Genomic DNA, 21,796 nt, shown 5'->3' with positions numbered 1-21,796 from the left:
CTCAGACCAGGGTTTGATATGGGTACCACATCTGGAGGAAGACATCTGGATGCCTGGGTGGATATCTCAGCTCTTGGCAGGTGCTGGTACTGAGACTGCACAGTGCACACGTGTGCACACGGACACACACATACGCCCCCGCCGTCTCACCGACATCTCCCCTGGTTTAGTTAGTAGGGAGGAAGGCCTGGCTCATCCCAGCCAGCCTGGCTCCCTGCTGCGAGTGCCTGGCCTCTCAGCGTGTCCTCATCAGTTCGCCGAGCGAGCAGGGCATGGCAGCAGGCGTCTGCGGGGACAGCGGGTGGGCTGGCCAGTGAGTTAGGACAGTACAACGTGACCTTTACAACAGTCAGGAGAGCTCCTGAGACAAACAAGAGGCAAGTGGTTTCTGGAGGGTTAGAGCATCATTTGATTAAATGTCGGCACTTCATCCGGTGGTTCATGACAGCAAGCATAGCTTTTAGAAATACAGGCAAAGCTTCCAGAGCCCGGGACCTAATCTAGGAAGGCAAATGCTGGTCATCCCTGACACTATTTGGAACCCCATTTGGGGTTCCACCGCTTGGGAATCCCTGGCTCAAGACACTTGAGGTGTGCTTTGGCAGAAGCGCGGGGTGTTTGATGCGCCCTCAGGAGTGTTGGATGCAATTTCTTTGCCAAGAGGAGCCCCAGCCCTTCGCACTCCAACCAAGCCAGTGAAATTTGGAGGTTGGGAAAAGTGCTCCTGTGTCCAGTGACGTTTTCCTGGAGGCTTCTGTTCTGTTCTCTAGAGACCCTCCTCGGCCCTAAGCAAACCGCCTCCTCACCAGCTAGACACAGTCTGGCAGCCTCCTGAGTGGTAATGATTGATAACCACAGTAGGGTCTACTTTCCCAAGCACATTTCAGCTGTCAAGTGGGCCTTCAGTGGGGGACTCAGACAGCCGCTGGCAGGAGAGCTTCCCAAGTGCAGGTGTCCAAGGCTTTGCTGTGGTCCTGGTGGCTCCCTGGCACTGCCTGGCTAAGGCATCAGGAAGACAGCCCACTCCAAGACCTCTACCCAGTAGCAGCTCGCCCCATTTGGCCTCATTTGTGAGAGGGGCACATGCCTTCCACCCCACCTCCCCATGGGGGAGATGTGGCCGTGGATGTGAAAATGCTTTGTGATGCAGGGCTGTCCTGTGCCACCATCTGGTTAAGCACAGCCCCCAGGACACCCTCTTACCCTGCCTGTAGCCCTCCTGAGCCTGGGCTAGGTTGAGGCCCTGTTGGCCAGCTGGAGCCACAGAGCTCTTTGACAGATGCTTGCTCTAAGGCCACCTCCTCACCCCATCCCCACAATCCTGTTAGGCTCCAGGGTCCCTGAGGCTGTCCTCCTCCACCAACCCAGCCTCTTGTCTTTTCCCAGCCCTCCCTAGCATGACCTGCTGAACCAGAATCACCAGCCTTTTTCCTGTTCCTACTATCCCTCCTCCCAGGAGAGTGGTCCTGGAATGGGGTCACAGAGACTCCAGGGCTAGGGCAACACAGAGACAGGAACTCATCATGCCCAGTCAGACCCTTTACCTTTGTGACTTTTGGCACCCTCTGTAGTCTCCAAGGGCCCAGGGGGAAGTGGCATGCCCACCAATTTCTGGGTTCCTGTGTGGGTGAACAAGGTCATGGGCCTCCTCTAGCCACTACTCTGGGCCAGTGACCCCCCCACACGCACTGCTTCAACTGCGGCAGGCTGACCATAAGAGGGTCCTCGGCCTGCCCCAGATGGGGACATGCCTAGCTCCCAGAACACCTGTGTCCCTGCTTTCCAGGCAGGCAGGAGGCAGAGATAGATGGTGTCCTTTGCTTTGCATTGCCAGGGACCCCCCAACTTTTTAGTCAGTGAGAAGCTAGGCAGGGGCAGGTGGCTGCCTGCCTGACCCTGAGTTCTGAAGCCCTGACCCAAATTTCCCAGGCTCCGCTGACACCATTCCTGGCTCCTCACCTGCTCTCTGAGGGGAGCCAGTGTGGAGGGCACCTCCAGGGGAGGGGGCTGAGGCCAGGGGGCTAAAGGGACCATGTCCAAGGCAACCAGGCCCCTATGCCACAGCTGCCTTTCAGCCAGGAGAGGGCCAGGCGTCCTTGTGAACCCCATACATTTAATGGGCACATTTCACTGGCGATGGCCTCTCCTGTGCAGAAGCTCTTCAGGCCAGTGTGGTTTCAGGATCGCACAAAGCCATCCAACCCGCAGCTCCCACTCTCAAAGTGCCAGGACAAATGAAACTTGTTTTCAGTGCCCACCATTCAGTGCCGTGGAAACCACATTCAGCAGCCCACTGACCACACGTGCTGGGATCTGTGAAGTCCATGCTGGCACGCAGAAGCCCCCACACCTGACACGTGCTCAGAAAGTTCCGGCCAGTGCTGGTTGCGCACACGATGTGAGGTAGCTGCACCCTTAACCACAGTTCAGATGCCCCATCGTGGGCCTGGGGTCAGAGGCCCACATGCCCAGGATAGGCAGGGCTGCAGCCAGCCTCTGGGGAGAGTTGCTTGAAGTCATTAAACTATCCCCCATGGCAGGGGTGTGTGTGAGGCGGGAGGGAGCCTCAGCTTCGGTGTGTCCCAACCTCCCTGTCGAGGGCAGCATGCTCCCACGGTGGGCAAACCAGAGCTCAAGCACTATGCCTGAGGCCTTCCCTTCAACTCACGGAGCCACAGGGATCCGCCACCCACCTGACAAGGTGGGTAGCCTAGGACAGGTGCCCTCCTGTGGTAGGGGGCTTGGAAAAGCAGCACTGCCATCATGCGGGGCCCAGGCACTGTGAGCTCCCAGCTGCGCACCGCCCCCCGGCCTCTCCTGTCCCCCTACATCTAGGCTGCCCCTTGCACCTGCATCAGTGGACAAGTATGTGAGTTCCTGACTCACCTGGTGTTTATTGGGATTGGCTGGGGGTCTTTTCAGGGGTGCTGAGGAGCAGGTGAACACCAAGCAGATAGGGTTCCTACCACTTTTGACCTGCCTAGCCTCACCCCTCCCCCACCATGCCCCGATGAGTGCTCTTTGTCAGCTGACATTGCTTTCTGGGGGGTCGTTCACCTGGTCTCCACAGAACATGGCCCAGAGCTTGCTGATAATGCTATGTTTCTGCCATGAGCCTCCAGAGGAGGCCGTGGCTACACAGGCAGCCAGGGAAGCCTCAGGCTGGCACAGCGGGTGGAAGGACAAGGGGCTACCAGGGGAAGCGGCTCTCTGCACCAGCTCCCGGGGGGCTTCCCACTTTCACCAGGCATCAGGGTGGGTGCCCTCAACGTGGGCCTGGAGCAGGCTTCCAGAGTGGCTATGGGAGCGGAAGGGCGGCTGAGCTGAAAAGCTTGAGAAGGAAGAGGTGACCAGGTGTTGGGACAAGAGTCCCCAGCTGAAGGAATGAGAAGGGATGGTGAGGTTGGGCCCAGGATGGTGGACAAGCCAGGGAAGGTGAGGTGAGGGATGGGCCAGGCCATGTAGGGAGGCAATCCCATGGTCATCATCATGCCAGGGCCACCAGAACTCGGGCTAGCCCCAGCTGGGAAAGCCAAGGGTCAGTCTGCTCCTGGGGCTGCACAGGGCCTGGCTCCCCACAGGCACTCAGCCAAGTGTGAACCACTGTAAGAAAAGGTGCATAGATTTTCATATTCATGACTGCTTTCCAACCATACCATATGGGTGTAGCCAAGGTGGGCTTAGCTGGGTTCCAAGATAGGAATTCCACTCTCCTGAAGCACCATAGGTCAAACAGAAGGAGTCAGTGGCCACCGATGACTCGCGGCGCTTCCCAAGGACTGCCATGCTGTCCCCATGTCTACAGGGAGGCCATGGTGAGCGGTGTGTGCAGAGCTGAGAGCAGGTGGAGGCCACCTGGTGCCAGGGTCACATCCTCACCTCTAGCCTTCCCAAGACCTCTGCAGATGAGGGCTCTGATGCAAACAGGTGGGGTATGACCAGAAACAGCCAGGACCGGGACATCCAGTCACCTCCTCTGCACGAACTACGTTTTTCAGACTCTGCTTCCTGATGGGTCAAAGGGCAGGGAGGAGGTAAGGTCATGCAGGGTCATCTTGATGCAGATGAGGTTACAGTGGGCAGGAAGGACTGCCTCATAGGACACTCCAGGCAGCTGGAGGTCAGTATGAAGCAGGATCCCTGGGCAGTAAAACTGGGGCTTCTGGGGATGGAGAAGTGGGGACAGGGCAGTGCTGGTCCTGGGGTATCTGTGTGGTTTGTGTGTGTGTGTGGCGTAAGAGATACAGCCTCAACTCCCTAGAACGCAGATGATTATTTTATCCCAAAGACTTCTGCCGCCTTTGAACTTGAACCTGAGCCTGTTTTTACAATGCACAAAAAAAGAAGCGGTGCCTAGCCTTGCACAGCTTTGGCTGCAGGTTACCGACCTGGGCTGCGTCCCAGGTGAGCCTTGAACATGTCTCCACACTGGGCTTGCAGGCCTCCTGATGTGGGAGCCTTTGTCGGCATGCTGACTTCTGCTATACGTGTCCCCTGATGCAGCTGGGGGCACGGACCCCCGCGGCGGCTCCAGCCTGTGTGAAACTGTTCATTTGTAACCGTAAAGGCCTTCAGCGCGGCTCCACAATCAAAACACACACGAGATGGAGATCAGGGGCTCCCCACCACTGCTAGGAACAGTAGTGTGAGCGCCCAGTCCGGCGGCTGTTCCTGCCCACCTCCCCCAGCCTGGCTGGAGGGCTCTGTAGGAGGGCGCAGAGGTGGCATGTTTAACTCTGAAGTTACCTGTCACAAACTTCTTAGCTGATTGAGGATGAGATCTAGATCTTTTTTCTCGGATTTATAATTGCTGCCCTCTCTCCAAACCTAGAGCATTGAAAACGGGGTGGCAGGAAGTAAAAGGCAGTGTGCTGAACTTCAGGGTGCTGGTCAGGCCACCATAACTCTCCGGCCTCAGTTTTCCTGTCCTCTACATGGGGATAGCTCTGCCAGTGGAATGCGATCCAGGATTGCCAGCCCTGCAGAAATGCCAGGTAGCTTGACTGCCAGGCATCTGCTGCCAGCCTCGAGTCCCCGGTGAGTATGGGAATGGTGCTCTGCATGTAGACTATTGGCCCATTCTCCATTATCAACCCACCAAATGATGCTTTTATCAAGTATTAGAAGGTAAGATTTTAAACCTTGTGTTTCTTTGCTATCCTTGTCATTCCTTGTTGGAACTTCTCTATTTCTGAGGGTGTATGTGCTGGGCCAGCCTTGTCTCTGAGGCTCTCAGACAGATGCCTCCTCTGGGTCCAGGGCAGTGGCCACAGCCACTTGACCCTCAGAGGCCTGAGATGTCATTAAAGACTAGAATGATTAAAAAAAAAAAAAAAAAAAAGACTAGGATGATTCACACTGATTTCCAACGGCTTGAGTTGAGATGCGAGGGGGCATATTTGCGTAAGCCCAAGCTCCCTCGTGATGGGATACCAGCATGGCCAGTGAGCATGGGAAAGCAGGACACAGGGGATCCCTGGGTGGCGCAGCGGTTTAGCGCCTGCCTTTGGCCCAGGGCGCGATCCTGGAGTCCCGGGATCGAGTCCCACATTGGGCTCCCGGCATGGAGACTGCTTCTCCCTCTGCCTGTGACACACTCTGCCTCTCTCTCTCTCTCTCTCTCTCTCACTCTATGTCTATCATAAATAAATAAATAATTCTAAAAAAAAAAAAAAAAAGGAAAGCAGGACACATGAGGAGAATGGCAGGGAGTTCCTTTTGGTGGGAGCCATAGGAGAGGAGGCTGGAAGTGAGGTACCAGTGGGGCATGATGCCAGGCTGGTGGAGGAGAAGGAGGCCTGCACAGGGGCGGCCAGTGAGACTTTCCCAGGGAAGAGGTTCCTGCTTCCACCAATAATGAGGTCCTGCCCAGAAGCAGTCTCGAAGGAGATAGGAAGCCGGGGTTTCCGAGGGGGTACGGGGCAATTTGGCTGTGATTGTAAAGATGAGGAGAGGTGGATGAGATTTTGGCTCATTCATCCCTAAAATGGACCATTCACTCAGCCAGCCTGCAGTCCCCGCCTGTGCCTGGCAAGGCAAGCCCCATGTCGGGTGCAGCGAGAAGCAATTTGCCGTGGGTCAGATGTGGAGATCTCCAAACTGACAGATGGCGGAGGAGTCTTTGGAGGGGAAACGAGAGGCATTTTTCTTGCCAAGATCTGTCCTTGGACAAAGCATATATTATAGGGTTCTCTCTGAAAGATAATTTAAAGAACCTACCCAAGACAAAGAGAGAGATAAATATCCCATACAAGGAAAAGAGATTTCTCACATCCCGATATTTTGGTGCCATGCATCTTGCCTGACACAGAGAACGTTCCAGCAAAGGCAAATGAGTTGGTTTCTATATCACAACTATGATGATCGTAACAGCCATTCTCTTGAGGTGTCCCCCTCCCCAGTCACATGCCTGCATCAAGACCCCACCACCATCAGGAGCAGCAGGGGGCAGTCCACAAGGCTGGTGTTGGCAGGAGAGCATGATGGCTGAGGTCCTGTGTAAGGTTTGTCCTTGTCAGGCCAGGGTGAAAGATGAAGGGCTTCCCCTAATGCCATGGTGTTACCCACCCACCCCCCCCAGATGCGGGTTAGTCTAGACAGGGCTGCCTCCTCATGTGCCTGCAGGCCCTGCCCTTCTAGGAAAGGGCAGGGAGGACGGGCACTGTCAATAGGTAAAGGATAAGTATTTGGGGGCCATAAAAGTCCCCTCATTACTGCTAATCATGGTTCTTAATGTATAGCACAGCTCACAGAGGTGCCACTATTGGCACTTGGGGCCGGGTAATTCTTCGTTATGGGGACTGTTCTGCGTGTTGTAGGATGTTGAGTAGCATCCCCAGCTTGTAACCACCAGATGCCAGCAGGAAAATTCCCCCTTTCTCAATCATTAAACCAAAATTATCTCCAGACATCACCCAGTGTCCTGACGTGTGGGGAGGGATGTTTGCAAAATCACCCTAGGTTGAAAACTGCTAACCTGAGCCGAATGGACCATCTCTCATCCCTCTGCCACGAGGGGCACTTCCCCTCATCTCCATCTGTATCCAATTTCTGTTCTGAAGCACAAAGTCTGCCTGGTCAGAAGCCAGGCCTCCATTTATTCCCTGGGGGCTCCCCGCTCTCCCCTACTCAGAGGCTCTTATTCACAAAGCGCCCCTTCTCTCTTCTGCATCATGCAGTTCTCCTTCTCCGCTTGTTCATTCCCCTGCGCTCGCAAACACAACATCTGAAAAAAAATCTTTCCCTGACCTTCCTCTCGCCATCCACTTCTCTGCTCCCCTTCATGACAAAACTCTTGCAAAGAATGCCTGTCCACCTCCTGTCCTGTTATCTCTCAGTCCAACCCAGATATGGCTTCATTCCCCAGTGCTCTAATGAAACGTTAGAGATTCCAAATGTCCAGGTCCCAGAGCTCCAGCCCCCTCCCCATTAGCAAAGCCCATGATCAAGCCTCGGTCCTGGTCTGACCAGAGCTCCCGGCAGCCCTGGACACAGGGAACCCACAGCCTCTCTCACAGGCTCCTGCTCAGACTCCAAGTGACGTCTGCCCATCCTCCTCCTCCAACCCTCCTCTAAACCTTGGGGTGGGGGTGGCGGGGGTCCAGGCCTCAGTTCTCCAGCCCCTTCCCTCTCTTCACACAGTCCCCAAACATCTCACTTGGTCCCATGGTTTTAATTTTTTTTTAAGATTTAATTTATTTACTCATGAGACACAGAGAGAGAGAGGGAGAGGCAGAGACACAGGCAAAGGGAGAAGCAGGCTCCATGCAGGGAGCCTGACGTGGGACTCGATCCTGGGTCTCCAGGATCACACCCTGGGCTGAAAGCGGTGCTAAACCACTGAGCCACCCTGGCTGCCCAGTCCCATGGTTTTAAATATCATTTAGACATGGATGGATTCCAACGTCGCATCCCTGGGCTGGACCAGTCTTTGAGCCCCACACTCATTTAGCCAACCGCCTCCCCATCCACCAACTGCCGTAAGAGAATTCCTGGATCTTACCTGGAATGCCTACTCTTTCCTCCTCAGCCCATCAGCAAATGGAAGCAGCAGCACCTGCCCAGTTTCCCAGGCAGGAATCCCAGTATTCATCCCTGATCTGTCCATTTCTCCCAATCCCTGCCCCTGTACTCCAGTTGATAGCCAGATCTGTTGGCCCTGTCCCCCAACAGGTGTCCCAAATTCATCTGCCTCCCAGCACCTTCGCAGTCCCTGCTGTGGCCCAAGCCACCAACCCCCAGTACACAGGCTCCTAACACATCTCCCAGCTTCTTCTGCTGCCTGTTCCCTCCACCACCTCTGCGCCCCCCTGCCCCCCCCCAGCCCCAGCAGGCCTACTTCCCCCACCCTATGCCTCCTCAAGCCATTCACAGTGGTACTTGCCAGTAGTTGCTCTAGGGGTGAGCCCAGGACTCAAATCTAACTGATGAAACCTGAGAGAACTCACTGAGGGGGGGCAGGGGGGGACCACTTCCTTGTCCTTACAGCTCACACACCAGGAGGAGGCCCTCCCAAGCCATACGATGTAGTGCCAGCCTGTGATGCCCAGAACTGTCCAGCAGTATGGCCACACACTGAGGGTGGCAGGGCAGAAGGAAGAGAGCCTGAGGGTTCGATGACATCCTGGCACCATGAGAGGGACCTATCCGGGAAACTCCCACCAGGGCCTCTCTCTTAGGGAGATGACAGCTTTTCCTTATTAGTCAGCCGTTTCCAGGCAGGGTTAGCGCAGTTGAAGATATCTCAGCCGATGCACAGATTGTCTTTAAAAGCATAAATCAGACCAGTTTGGTCTCCTGCTTAAAATTTTCTAAGAGCTTTTCACGCAGTAAAACCCCAACTCCTCAGCATCACTGCAAGGCCCTGCCAGCCTGGCTCCTGACCATGCACCTTCAGCCTCACCGCTGACCACTGTCCCCAGAGGCCTCTCTCCCTGCTGTCTATGGCCATAGCTTCACTAGCCTCTGAGGGACAGGGCTCTTCCAAAATCCAGCCTTGAACCCCCTCTGTCAAGGCCCAAACCAGGCCACCAGGGGCCAACAACCCCCACTGACCTCCTCTCCTTTCAACAGACGGATTCACCGGAGCTCCCTGTCATGTTAATATTCAGTGACCAAAGCTATGGTGCCTCTCAGGTGGACCCTAAAACCAGAACCCTTTGGGGCTCCCTGGGGGAGAGGACAGAGTCTGAATATAGTTCACCCTGGACCAGGAAGTGGTGGGCCAAGCAAGGTCCTCAGGAGGCCTGCTGTCAGGGACAGAGGCTATGGAGCAATGTTTCCTCTAAATACAGAAGCTGCCAGGATCTCTGTGAGCCCTGGGAGCAGCAAAGCCCTCTGCCAGGCTTGGGGACCCCTCCTCAGGAGTTCATCAGAGCTGTGGCACGCTCAGGAAATTGGAATTGAAACAAAACAAATACACTGATGCAAGCTGTTCTGCAAAATGGTTTGCTGATGCTTGTTTACAAAATGCAGGCATGACTTAGCATTCTCAGGAGACAGGATAATTAAACAGAAAACAAGCTATACTTATTTATGCTCTTGCAAGGCCCAGGGGCTCCTCCCCATTGTACGTGAGAAGCTGGGTCCCCCACTCTGAGAGGCCAAGGCCTGCACTGCGGGGGGGGGGGGGGGGGGGTTGAGGCACGCATCAGGGACAAGCCCCCCTGTCTGGCTGCTGCCGGCTCTCAGGCTGCCTTGCTAGACACTCCCCAGCCCCCAGGGACCTGGGAGAGCAGCCTGGATGATGGAGACTTGCATCTGCCCCTCTTCCTGGGCTGAGGTTTTTTGGTAACAGGAATGCTATAGTTTAGAAATCCTCTTGAGACTTGTTCACTGAAGAGTCCAAGAATAAGATGATAATCTACTTTTCAGATCGAATGCCCAAGGAAGGTTTAGAGGGTTATCAGTCAAGACAGAGATGGCACAGCAAGGCTCCCAGCCCACCTACCCCCAGAACTGTCACCGTATTATGCAAGAGGTCAAGCAAGGAGCACAGGAGGGTGTCACCCCTGACATCCCCTTTCATGGGACTCCTCATGCAAACTGTTTCCCCCACCCCTTTCTCTTCTCCTCCCCCATAGTCACACCCTAACTCTCTCTGAAGGACAACCTCAGCCTCCTAAATGGGTCCCTGCATCCTCTCCTCTCCCGCAGAGGCCCATTATTCACACAACAGCTGGAGCCATCCTTCTAGCAAATCAGATCACATCCCTCCTTGACTTAAAATCCTCCAATTACTTTCCATTGCCTTCAATTAAAATCATCAAGTCTTCCATTAAAAAACAGTGCCTTGGCCTATTCCACCTGGCTGTGTAGCTGGCGCCTCTCTGCCTACATGTGTACCACACACACCTGCGTTGTTCCTCATGCTGCAGACCCACACTGGCCTTCTTCAGTTCCCAGAGTGCTGTGAGCCCTCGTCCTACCTCAGGGCCTTTGCATGAGCTATTTCTCTGACTAGAATGTCCTTTCTCCTATTCTTGGCATCAGTGTTTTCTTCTCCCTTTACAGATTTCTCCTGAAATATCTCCTGCTCAGAGGCTTCCACCACCACCCCAACTTGCATCTTATTAGGTCTCACTGCTCTTCTCTCTCTTGTTCTTCCCATGCACAGTGTGTGTTACCCTGGGTCACTTATTTACACATTCTCTCCCAGCCTACCCTGAGGCCCCTCTCTCCCTTGAGCAGGGAGTTTGGATACTATCTAATGATGAAAACAGTAGAAATGGCTGTGGGATAACAGAGTGAGCTCACTGGACAGGAGGTGTTTGGAGGCTTGGAACAGAAGTCAGATCTCCTCTTATCAGAGGATTCTGAGGGTTCCTGACCTGAATGACTTGACCTCTCAAAGGTCCGTTCCACAGCTTATTATACTTTCCTCTGTAGAAATACATTAACTTGAATTTCTTTGTCTTCTAAGGGGGTTTATGAGATAACACCAAATGCTGTAAAGACCCAAAATCTCAGTAGCATGATGCAGCAAAGACTAATTTGTGGGCTCAGGCAGCAACAAGGAGGCTGTGTTCTTTGCTCCCAAAAAATGCACGACCACACAGTCTCTTAAGAGGAGAGAAGAAAGAGAGCATGCATGATGACTGCATGGGTCAGAGCTCCCAGAGTACCAGAACCAATAGGATACCTGGATGGATGGACAGACGGATGGATGGATGCATGGATGGATGCATGGATGCATGGATGGTTGGAGAGAATAATATAAGGAATTGGCTCACATGATTGTGGAGGCTAAGATCCCAGAGTCTGCAGTTGGCAAGCTGGAAACCCAAACGAGCCAATGTTATAAGTTCCAGTCTGAAAGCCAGCAGGTTTAAGACCAGGAGGAGATGATGTTTCAGTTCAAGTCCAAAGGCAGGAAAAGACCTGTGTCCCATCCGGAAGGCAGTCAAGGAGAAGGACCTCAAAATACTACAAATACTCAGAATACTAAATAGTAATACTAATAATGGTACAGTAATACTAAAAATACTAAGAATACTCAGGCTTCTTGTTCTACTCAGATCTTCCATTGATTGAAGGAGGCCCATGGACATTGGGAATGGCAATCTGCTTTAGTCTGTCCACTGATTCAAATGTTAATTTCATCCAGAAACGTTCTCACGGACGCACAGAAGAAGGTTTGACCAACCATCTGGGCATCCCTTGGGCCAGTCATGTGATAAAATTAAACATTGCAGTGATGTGGGGTTTGCATGGTCAGGCATGGTCACATCCATCTAGTCAGAACCAGCCATATGACCATACCCTGGCTCCCAGAGAGGCTGGGAAAACATCTTAATGAGTGCTTGGGAATTGGAAAATGAACCAGCATCTGGGAACACAGGGCAAATTCTGAGTAACTAGCAGATAATTATATAATGTAATACATTCTTTTCTTTTCCCTAAAGCTACCCAGGCAGTTAAAATACTTTACTTTGCAAATACCTTGAGCAGAGGTGTTTGTTATCTTCGGGGGTAGACTTGGTAGGGCAGGGGAGGTACATAGACCTGTCAGCCTGACCAAGGCCCCCTGCTAGGCACAGAGACCAGCCAGGAGGGAAAGCCAGCAGCCACGCACCCTGCTGACCAGGAGACCCTGGGCTTTCCACCCCAGTGCTGACTGACCTTCTGCTTCCAACTTCTGCCTCTACTGTGTGGCAAGGGCACACAGCACGCAAGGGCACCCCGAGGCAGTGATGTCACAACCCTTGGGCACTGAGCTCAGCTCTGACTTCCTGCTCCTCTACAACAGTCACCTGGTGTTGTAGTTTCCCGAAGCTAGAAGGGTTTATTGGCCAGAGGATGCAAAACAGAGCCCTGGAAGTCAGAGCATGCCCAGCTAGCCCAGCCCCTGCAGGGGCCCCTCCTGCAAACCTCATCACACAGAGGCTGTGTGGGAGTGAGGCATGGGTCTGTCCCCTGCATCCACATCCACAAGGCCCAGTACTGGACCACAGGAAGGACTCTACCCAGAGAGAGTGGTCAGGCTCTGGTGCCTCCTCTCCCCACCCTACATCTAACACTTGGCCCCCCTGCTAGCTCCAGGTTAGCAGGGACTGGACCTGCTCTGCTTGCCAGCATATTCCCGCTGTATCCTGGCACATAGTAGGTGCTCAATAAACAATTGTTGAACGTGCACTACCCTAATAGTTCACTTGCTTAAAACTACTTATCAAAAAAAAAAAAAAAAACTACTTATCAAGTCCCCTCTTTGTGTCAGGAATTATATTAGGTGCTGAGAGTACAAAAGATATCATATAGACATGATCTCTGTCTGCAGCTTACAAAGGTGTTTATTTACACTGAAGAGCAGCACTTAATAACTGTAAAAAAAAAGAAAAAGAAAAAGAAAAGAAATGGTTGCAGCAACCCCAAGCACTGTGACTCAATTGAAAAAGTAAATTAGCCACAGATCTGCAGGTAATTAACAAGTTTATTGCCATCCCCAAAATGAAGTAAGCAAGAGGGAAGATGACAATGACAGGAAAATTGAATCAGATGATTCCTAAAGAAACAGGACATTTTGGACACATGCAATGCTGGCTGGTCCAGAGACACCTGTGCAAGCTAGACATGCTCCGGTGCTCAGAATGTACATGTCAGGATGAATGGGCCCTAGGACAATCTGTTCCCGGCCCCGCGGCCACCAAGTGTCAGCAGATATGTGCAAAGAGCCCTGAGGGGCAGGCTGTGGTGGAAGGGGACACAGGGGACACAGAGCATCCCCCCAGCACCTTCCCCCAAGTCCTGCCAAAGCCGCCACACCCTGTAAGGGCCAGGTTCGGTTATCGGGTCCAGGAGACGTTGAGATGTCACCTATCCCCTACGTGGTCCGGAGACATGAGGCACACACCTTCTACCCTTGTTTCTGTCCTGATCGCCAGCTTCATAGCGTGATCCTGGTCTCAGGAATGAGACCCGATGGGTAGCGTTTGTCAAACAGGTGCCACACCTCCTGGTGGGGGTGCTCCCAGGTCTTACCAGAAGCACCTCACTTTACAAGGAGAACAGTGTGAGAACAGGCTACAGCTACAGAGATGTGTCTAAGCACCCAGCCTGGTGTCTCTCCGGATTGTCCTAATCCTCAGCTTCCTGAGCCTGGGTTCTGCTCTTGGAGGCTCAGTGCAACCTATTGACATGCAGGCAGGTTGATTGAGCTTTTGACAGAGTCTTTCCACCAAGAGCATCATTTGAAAAATGGCAAATGTCCAGGTAGGAATGTGTTCCATTAGTGCATTTCTAACATAAGAAAACTAACGCAAACTTGACAATAATTCGAGAAATTTAATTTCTATTGCTGTGAAGCACCAGAATCCTGCTTGAGAGGGTGCTGATGGTTTTATGAGTGTCTCATCGAGTTCAAGTCAGTGTGAGAAATAGTGCCTGAGATTAAGGAAAAGCTGTAATAGGATCTAAAACTCAATTCTCCAGAGCCTGAAATGCTATGGCCACCTGCTTTTCGGGAAGGGTGTTAGCCTGCTTCTAGTAGGCACATTAATCCCCTGCGGCCTCCTCATCTCTGTGGGCTCCCAGGAACAGGGAGAGCGTGTATACAGTGAGGAGGCTGAGGTCTGGTGTCTGGAAAACCAATGTGTTTTACTGCTCTGGTTGGAAGGGCCTAGAAAGGGAGGCAGGTGTCTCCCAGGAGACTGCGTCAGCCAGACTTGGCCTCAAGCCCACCTACTAGGCATGGGAGCCCCGCACAGCCCTAGGTTTCTGCTGCTAGACACGTGGCCTAGGTCGTACCCCGAGGGATCTCTTTCATGCTAACCCAACCGTGCTGACCTTGACAGTAGGTTCAATGTGACCTGTGCCTCTTCATCTCGGGGTGAGGGGTAGGAATCCAGGGGAAATCCATGGATACCAGAAGGCCTGGCTCATGGGGAGACAGATGTCCCAAGCTGTGAGGAAGCCCCAACTTCCTTGCTCTCCTCTGATTCCATACGAGGCGGCCTTCTAGTGTCAATTCTTACAGCAGGGGCATCACCCCTCTTGTGGGCGCCTTTGCCCAGCTGTACCAGACAAGCTCCCACCGGGGCCCCTGAGCCCCACAGTCCAGCCCCTCTCACTGCCCCACACACTCTGGGCACAGGGCAGATCTTGTGGCGTGGTCCCCTGGAAACCTTGACAAGCCTCCCAAAGAGCAGCCCACGGAGCCACAGACCACCAGAACCACAGCCAGCAGCCAGATGGATCCCTCAGTGGTCCCTCTGCAGGCCGCTGCTCTGGAAAGCTGCGGGGCGGCTGCTTCACTTCCCTCTCCCCCGGAACAGAGTGCAGGGATCGGAGTCCCCTGCCTACACGTGTGCCTGGCAGGGGTAGTAAGTGTGTGGTCACTGCTCCCATGCTAGGGCCATCCCCACAGACAGCAGGCCCCCTGGCCCTCCTCTCGTGCCCAGCACACCATGAGGCTCCAGAGGACCATGGAGTCCTCTGTGCTAGGCCACAGCACTGCTACCAACCTGTCCCCAAAAGCTCCCCTAGAAGGGGAGGCAGCCTGCAGCCACCTGAGCCAACCTTCAGTTCTGCTGGCCCTCCCTGTCTTCACAGCATGGCTCCACTTACCTTCCCCTTTTCACTGTGCACGGTGGCAAACCTTCCAGGTGGGACTGGGAAGGGGAAAGAGGGAAGAGAAGACCCTCTCTGTGCCTCTGGAGCGTCATAGGGTGTCAGTCGGCCCAACGTACTCTTTCTGTCAGGGCGTCTGTCCCCACTTCCAACCACCTGGCACCTGGCCCCGTGGTGGCCACAGCACCCAGGCCTAGAGTGTGGGACAATCCTGTGACAGCATGGTACTCCATTCCACCCAGCCCCAGGGATGGCTTCATGGAAGAACACAGGAGGCATGTCTGGCGATCAGAGTTCTCTCCTGTGCTTGTTGCCTGCACTCTTGGGAAGCATTTGGTCCCCTTCTCTGGGATCTCTGCACAGGGACAGTGTGAGTGTGGGACCGCCACTGGGCATCTTGCAGCCGAGTAGAGCATGCCTGGTTGAGGGTCCCCGATGTCTCTACAGCCTCCTCCACCCCCCCTTGGATTTCCCAGTTATGAAAACTAAGACCACCCTGCTTTTTTCTTCTTAAAGTGGTCCGGCATTTCTGAGAGTTTCTGTTTCTTAAGTCTGAAAAGGTCCTACCAAACTCAAAAGGACAGTGTCTTTCAATCTTCCACAAATACCTAAGTGTCCCCTTGTGTTAAAACTTCAAGATCCCAAAGACCCTCCCTGAGGTCATCTCTAGGGTCTCAGAATGGACGAATAGGAGGGGACTGGTGGGTACCATGTTTAAGTAACATGGGAAGAGAAGAGGACAGGGGCCGGTCAGTCAGGGACTGTTTTAAATTCTGTGGGTGATGGGAGCTGTGGGTGGCTTTTGAGCAGGGCGGTAACATATCACGTGCTCACAGGAACAGGGGCGATCTGGAGGGGTGAGCACACAGGGGGCTGTTGGCGTCTGGGGTGGAGAGTAAGGATTCCGGGGGAATCCCCAGGGAAGCCCCTATGGGACTTGGCAACTGTCGGTGCTACCACTTGAGGTGTCACTGGTGTGCCCGTGTGGGCACATGGGCAAAGAGCAAAGGCAGGTGGTGCTGGGGGGCAAGGGAAGGTGCACCCAGCCAGTGCCTGGCAGGGTGAAACAGGGCCTGCAGGCATGTACACTTAGAACCATGCACTCAGAGTCCCAGGGCCCAAAGCAACATGGGTCCCCAGAGCCCACCTAACCTGATCCCTAATTTTATTGATGTCTGAACTGAGGCCAAGTAGCAGGAAGGGACCTGCCAAAGGCCAATTGGCATGTCACCAGCAGAGCCAGGCCTGGAGGTAGATGTCCAGAGCCACAGTCCAGAATCTGCCCTGCCCACTCCAGCCCCAGGCCATGATGCTATTTTTCACTCTGGGAAATGACTGTGGGAGGTCATTTAGCAGGGAAGTGGGGCCTGCCTGGGGAAGGTGTGTTGAACAGTAAATAACTGGGAGGAAGGACAGAAGGAGAGCTTTGGTTGCAATGAATCTCTTCAGAATTTTTAAGCCAGTCAGGGAATATTGACATGAATTAAATCCAATAAAACATTCATTTAATTAAACTTTAAGTGATCCAAATATTTGCTGTTTGGTTAATATTTGTGTAGCTGACAGGAGCAGCATTATGATGGTTCTGTCAGTATTCACGCATTCTAATTTTGCATGAGCCTTTCCTACGCAAAGTGCATATCTCCAGACATACGAATGATCCGGGAAGCACTCAGGAAGGATGCTGGAGCCAGCTGTCCCAGAAGCCCTCCCACTCGGGTTTTTACCTGTTTGTTTTTAGCCCTGTGCTAAACTGATTGAAGTACATGACTTTGGGGCCACAGGGAGGATCCTGCATTGCACATAGGTCTTACGTTGCAAATGAGATCCCAACCAACCAGAATACCTCATGTCCCCATCCCTGGACCCCCAGCACTCTCCCCTTCCATCTACCCAGAAACGCCCCTCCGTCTTTTAGGCAGTGGTTGTCAGGCCTCAGCGTACCATGGAAGCCCCTGAGATGCTTGTTAAAATTAGGGTACCCCCACCCCTCCGTCACCTGAGTCTTTCAGCCTGGGGCGGAGGGGCAGGAATCTGCGTTTCTATCCATTGCCCCCAAGATGCGATCCAGTAGTAGGGGACCACACCTTGAGAACAGGAGCTCTGGCCCAGGGACATCCCGCCTCCTCCAGGGGCTGCTGGCTGAGTGCTTCGTTGTCCTTTCCCGTGTAGTTGGACCAGAGCTCCATCAGGCAGCAAAAACGTGATTTCCTTCTGTAACACGCATGCCTTCTCCGCCAGCCCCTGCCACCTGCGCTGGGAGGACACCGTGCCTGAACGTTCCGTCCACTGCAAAGCTTAGTCTGAGCAGGTCGTTCTAACAAGTCCGTATTAAGAAATGCTCTATCTAAGAAAAGGGCCCTATGCCTCTGGTTCCCACCAGCATCCCCAGCTGCCCCCCACACTAGCTTCTGAGTGTGGAACAGAAGCAAGCAGGTGTCCTTTGCCACCATCGGTGCCCCCTGCAAAGACTCCCAGTTGCCCTGTCTCAGGTCCTGCTCTTGGTGTGGGCTGTCTCAGCATCTGATGTCCCCTAACAGCTTGGCCTCCGCAGCCTCTGCTGGCACGATGCAGCCCCGGAGGCTCCAGGGCCATTCCCTTAGGGCCTCGGGCTCAGAGGTACACAGCACCTCACGGCCCAGCTCGCGTGCGCTGGGAACCGTTGGACTTGTCCACGCCACTCAGGAGCCCAGGGGCCTCTGGCACATAATCCCGGCTCTTGGCTCTGTGCCTCGCTTCCTGTGCTCACCCCAGGGGGGGAGGGGGAGGGGTGCTTAACTCCCTTCTAGAATCCCCCTTGGCTCCCCTCACCTACGGGCCAAGAGCCACACCCTTGTCACGGGTTCCCTCATCCCCACAACACCCTGGGAAGAGGAGGGGGTCTGCTGCCTATTTCCACAGAGCCTCATGGGTCATCTGATGAGGAAGGCATACTCTTCTTCACTCGGGGACAATTCTGGGTTCTGAATCCTCAGGGTCAGCACAGCACAGAAGGAGGCAGACCAGCGTGGCACGTCCTCCTCCCTCCGTCTCTCTGCCCGCGCTGACTCTCCAGAGCCTAGGGCCTGCTAGGGAGGATGCGTGCCTTCTCTCTCCTGCCCTAACCAATAAGCCTCATGACTCAGAGGTGGGAGGGCAGCAAGCAGGACGTGATTTAAGAGGGAACCTGAAATGCATCACTTTAATGTTTGTAAAATATTATGCCGGCTGCGTCTGCATCAATCACTTGGTGCTTATCTTTCCCCATGCGGCTCCTTCACGGGGAGTCACATTTTTCCTGTGCTTGAGTGTCCCCTCTCTACCGGCCTGTTGGCTCCTTTCCTTCCTTATTTCCATTTTCTCCATTTTTCATCCATCCATCCAACAAGCACTGATTAAGCACCTAGTGTATATCTTGCTCATCTCTGTGAGCCCAGGGCCAGGCCGTGGAGTGTTTGTGGCAGGGAAGGGGCTTTGCTACTCAGGATCTGACCTGACTGCACCTGCTCTCACTTCACCCACTTTGCAGTACATCACAGCTGCCACTGTTTTCATTCCTGCCCCTCCCTCCCCACCCCCCTCCACCCCCAACCTTCTCCTCCCCGTGCTCATGAGCAAGAAGGTGTGAGCACAGACATGCTCCCTGGCCACACAGTTCAAAAAGGTTGGTTCCCAGCTCTGTGCTTTGCTCCACACCTGGCAGGGTCCCCAGGTCCCAAAAGAGTAGTAAGAGTGAGTAGGGCTCCCAGCATTTTTGTTGGCATCCCGGATAATCACAGACCCTCAGAGCCAGCCAGCCTGCCTCCCTCAGCTCATGCCACCTCTGGGCTGCTGCCCCAAGCGCTCTGAGTTGTAGATCTGAGGGAAGAGTAAGGAAGAGGCAATCCTGTCAGTAGGCTGGTAACTCTCCCTCCAAGCCTGATCCCATGTTGGTACATGAACAACTTGAGTCTCATTAATTTTCTCATAAATCCTGAAAATTTCTAAAAGCCTGTGGCTGCAAGCAAATATTTTAGATCCTTCCCATTTGCCTCAAGAATGATCAGTCTTAATGCTGGTTAGCAAGTATAAAATGGCAAGGATTAAAAATTTGTGCAGCCCGAAGTACGCTTCAAAAAAAATTAAAGGCTACACTGCATGGTTGCTGAACAGAAATCCAAATCCGAGTTCAAAGAATCCTCAGACAGAAACAAACCTTCAAAGGTCAGCCAGTTCATTCCCCAGACTTCAGACAGTGCAACCTTTAAATTACCCCCAGATGGATGAGAGACCTGTCAGCTCAGCCAGCAGACCTTGACTGCACCAAGCAAGGCTCAGACTTCATGAGGCCCAAGAGCACAGAGCAGGGCGTCCGCCGCACATCTGGCTCCCCAGTCCCCGTGTGGCAGCCCACATTCTCAGCTCAACTGCTAAATCCGTAGCCCAGATGGTTTCCCTATACTAGCTACAGCCTCTAATTTCTCTGACTCACAGAGCCCTTGGAACGTTTCTCATAAGTCACGAAGGAGTGTCCATCTGTACATTTAGATGGCACACTAAGTGAGTTCAACACAGTTTTCAGGGAGCCTCAAAGCCTCCAGGCCCCTGCCCTGCAGGAAACCCCTGTGGCCATTGGCCCCACTCCGCCCGCCAGATGTGCCCCTGACGACTTTCTCCTTTTCCCCCTGCAGAGGTGGTTCAGCTCCGCCTCGCCCCCGAGGAGAGGGTCAGCGTGGCCACAGTGACCGTGGGACTGAGCATCGTGCTGACCTGCGCTATCCGTGGAGACCTGCGGCCGCCCATCGTCTGGAAGCGCAATGGGCTTGCCCTCAACTTCATGGCCTTGGAAGACATCAGTGTAAGTCACTCAGCTCTGACCCTGAACGCACACCTGCCCCAGGGAAGTAGCCTGCAAACTGCCTGTGGCAGTGGCAGGGCCGGAGGGTTTGATTTTCACACCCTAGTTTGATGCCTTTCAAGTCTGTTGTCTGATAGCTGGAGGTACCAGAAAATCCACGTCCCACTGAGGACAGAGAACAGACTGGATGTTAGCTGCAAGCCTGCCAGCCAGACCCGCAAGAGGGCAAGGGCACACTTGCTGGGAAGACACAGCGGGCAGGGCAGGAGGCCTCCATGTAGGCTCAGGCTGCAGCAGCGAAGTCCTGGCAGTGCGCATGGGAGTGGGAGGTGAGAGGCTCAGGCTGCGTGAGGGAGCCCACCGCGAGGAAGGACCACGAGCCCACAGGAAACATGGCCAGGCAGGAGGCACTGGAGCGGGGAGGACATCTGGCTGGAAGAGCCAGGGGAGATTCCAGATGCCACAGCTGGGTAGGATGCAGGCAGGCATGGGGAGGGAACAGGGATTCCCTGGAGGGCTGGGATGAGCCTCCAGGCTGGGTCAGCGAGAGGACAGGCACCAGAAGAGGAGGTGGAAGGAAAGGGATCAGGCCAGAGTGGCCTGCTGTGGGGGCCTTGTTGGCTAGATGTGGAAATGTGGTGATGAGGTGAGTGGAAGAGAGAACAGCTGAGCACATGCAGCCTAACGTGACCAACGGGGATCCTTCCATTCTGTGAGGGTCCATGAAGCCTAGGCTGGGCTCCTAGTGTCACCCCAAACCAACCTCATGACCTTGAGCAACTTCTTAAACCACCTATCCTATTAGAAAACCAATATTGGCAGTACCCCCCTTCCAGTGGACTTGAAGAAAAAAGGGAATAATTCAAGTATATTTATTGGCCCAGGTTTGGCCCAGGGAGTGAGGTGGCTTCCCAGAAGTTCATTGAGAAGAAAGAGTGATGTCACTGATGTAGGACGCTGCCAGGACAGCTAACAGGTCTTAGCCAGAGTAACAGGCATATAAGTTTCAGGCAGAAGAGGGGGCAGTCCTGGTCTCCTTAGGTCAGGACAGGAAAACTGGCCCAGAATGGATGCTTGGCCCAGGGAAGGAAGACCTGTGGGATGCGTGATCAGTTCCCACTAACATCTCTAAGATGGTGAGGAAGGTGCTAGGGCAGCAGGAGCCATACGTTCAATAAGCACAGAGGGCCAGGGTGTTCCCCAAAAAGAAATCAATTTGGACGGCTGAGATGGAACACCATGATAGCCATGACAGCAGCCCTGAAATGGAGTGAGCGATCATAAGAAGCAGTGAGTCCCCCATTTCTAGAGGCATACAAGCTCAAGCGGGACAGTGGTCAGCAATGCCACTAGCCAGACGAGGACAGCTGAACCCCATAACCTTGAAGATTCCTTCCAACTCTTAGACTGCTTTGTAAGGAGAAAGCCCACCCTAGGGTGGTTTCTATAGAAACCACCAAGTTGGGACTGTGCTACTCAGTAGGCCCTTTGCTGCACCCAGGAGATCACGTGGGAAGCAGATGACAAGAGGCGGGCTGCTGTGGGGATTTTATCTTGGGCACAGCCAGGCAAGGAGTCTCCTTCTCTCACCCTTGTCACGTGGGGCAGATTGATTTCCTTGCAGCTTCCGGTGCTGAGTACAGCCTGAATCCTACCCATCTCCCAGTATCAATACCGGTACCACCGTAGTGGGTGCTTGATGGACAGATGCTGGGTGGGCAGAGTGCTTTGTCTTCTGAGCCTGAGATGCCTCGGGCCTGTCTGAGATCTTAGCAAGGAGAGGTAATGTCCTGTTTGCAAAGACTGGTGTGTGTGTGTGTGTGTGTGTGTGTGCGCGCGCGCGTGTGTGTGTGTGTGTGTTGGGATGCACAGTTTTGTGCGTGCAAAAGCTCTTGGGGTCGGGCATCAGCTTTAAAC

General features: G+C 53.8%; 1 protein-coding gene across 5 annotated transcripts in view; it reads left to right on the top strand.

The window, feature by feature from the left end:
- The window catches only part of FSTL4 (follistatin like 4), a 398,609-nt gene that overhangs the window by 317,283 nt on the left and 59,530 nt on the right, over nt 1-21,796 (top strand). For all 5 annotated transcript variants that reach the window (XM_077911667.1, XM_077911666.1, XM_077911664.1 and 2 more), the window contains one exon: nt 19,713-19,879. In XM_077911667.1, the coding sequence (XP_077767793.1) occupies nt 19,713-19,879 (167 nt within the window). The remainder of the gene's footprint in view (nt 1-19,712; nt 19,880-21,796) is intronic.

The sequence above is a fragment of the Canis aureus genome, chromosome 10 (assembly GCF_053574225.1).
Source record: "Canis aureus isolate CA01 chromosome 10, VMU_Caureus_v.1.0, whole genome shotgun sequence".
Lineage (NCBI taxonomy): Eukaryota > Metazoa > Chordata > Mammalia > Carnivora > Canidae > Canis > Canis aureus.
Note: the sequence above shows the minus strand (reverse complement) of the source record. Positions and strands in the feature narration are given on the sequence as shown.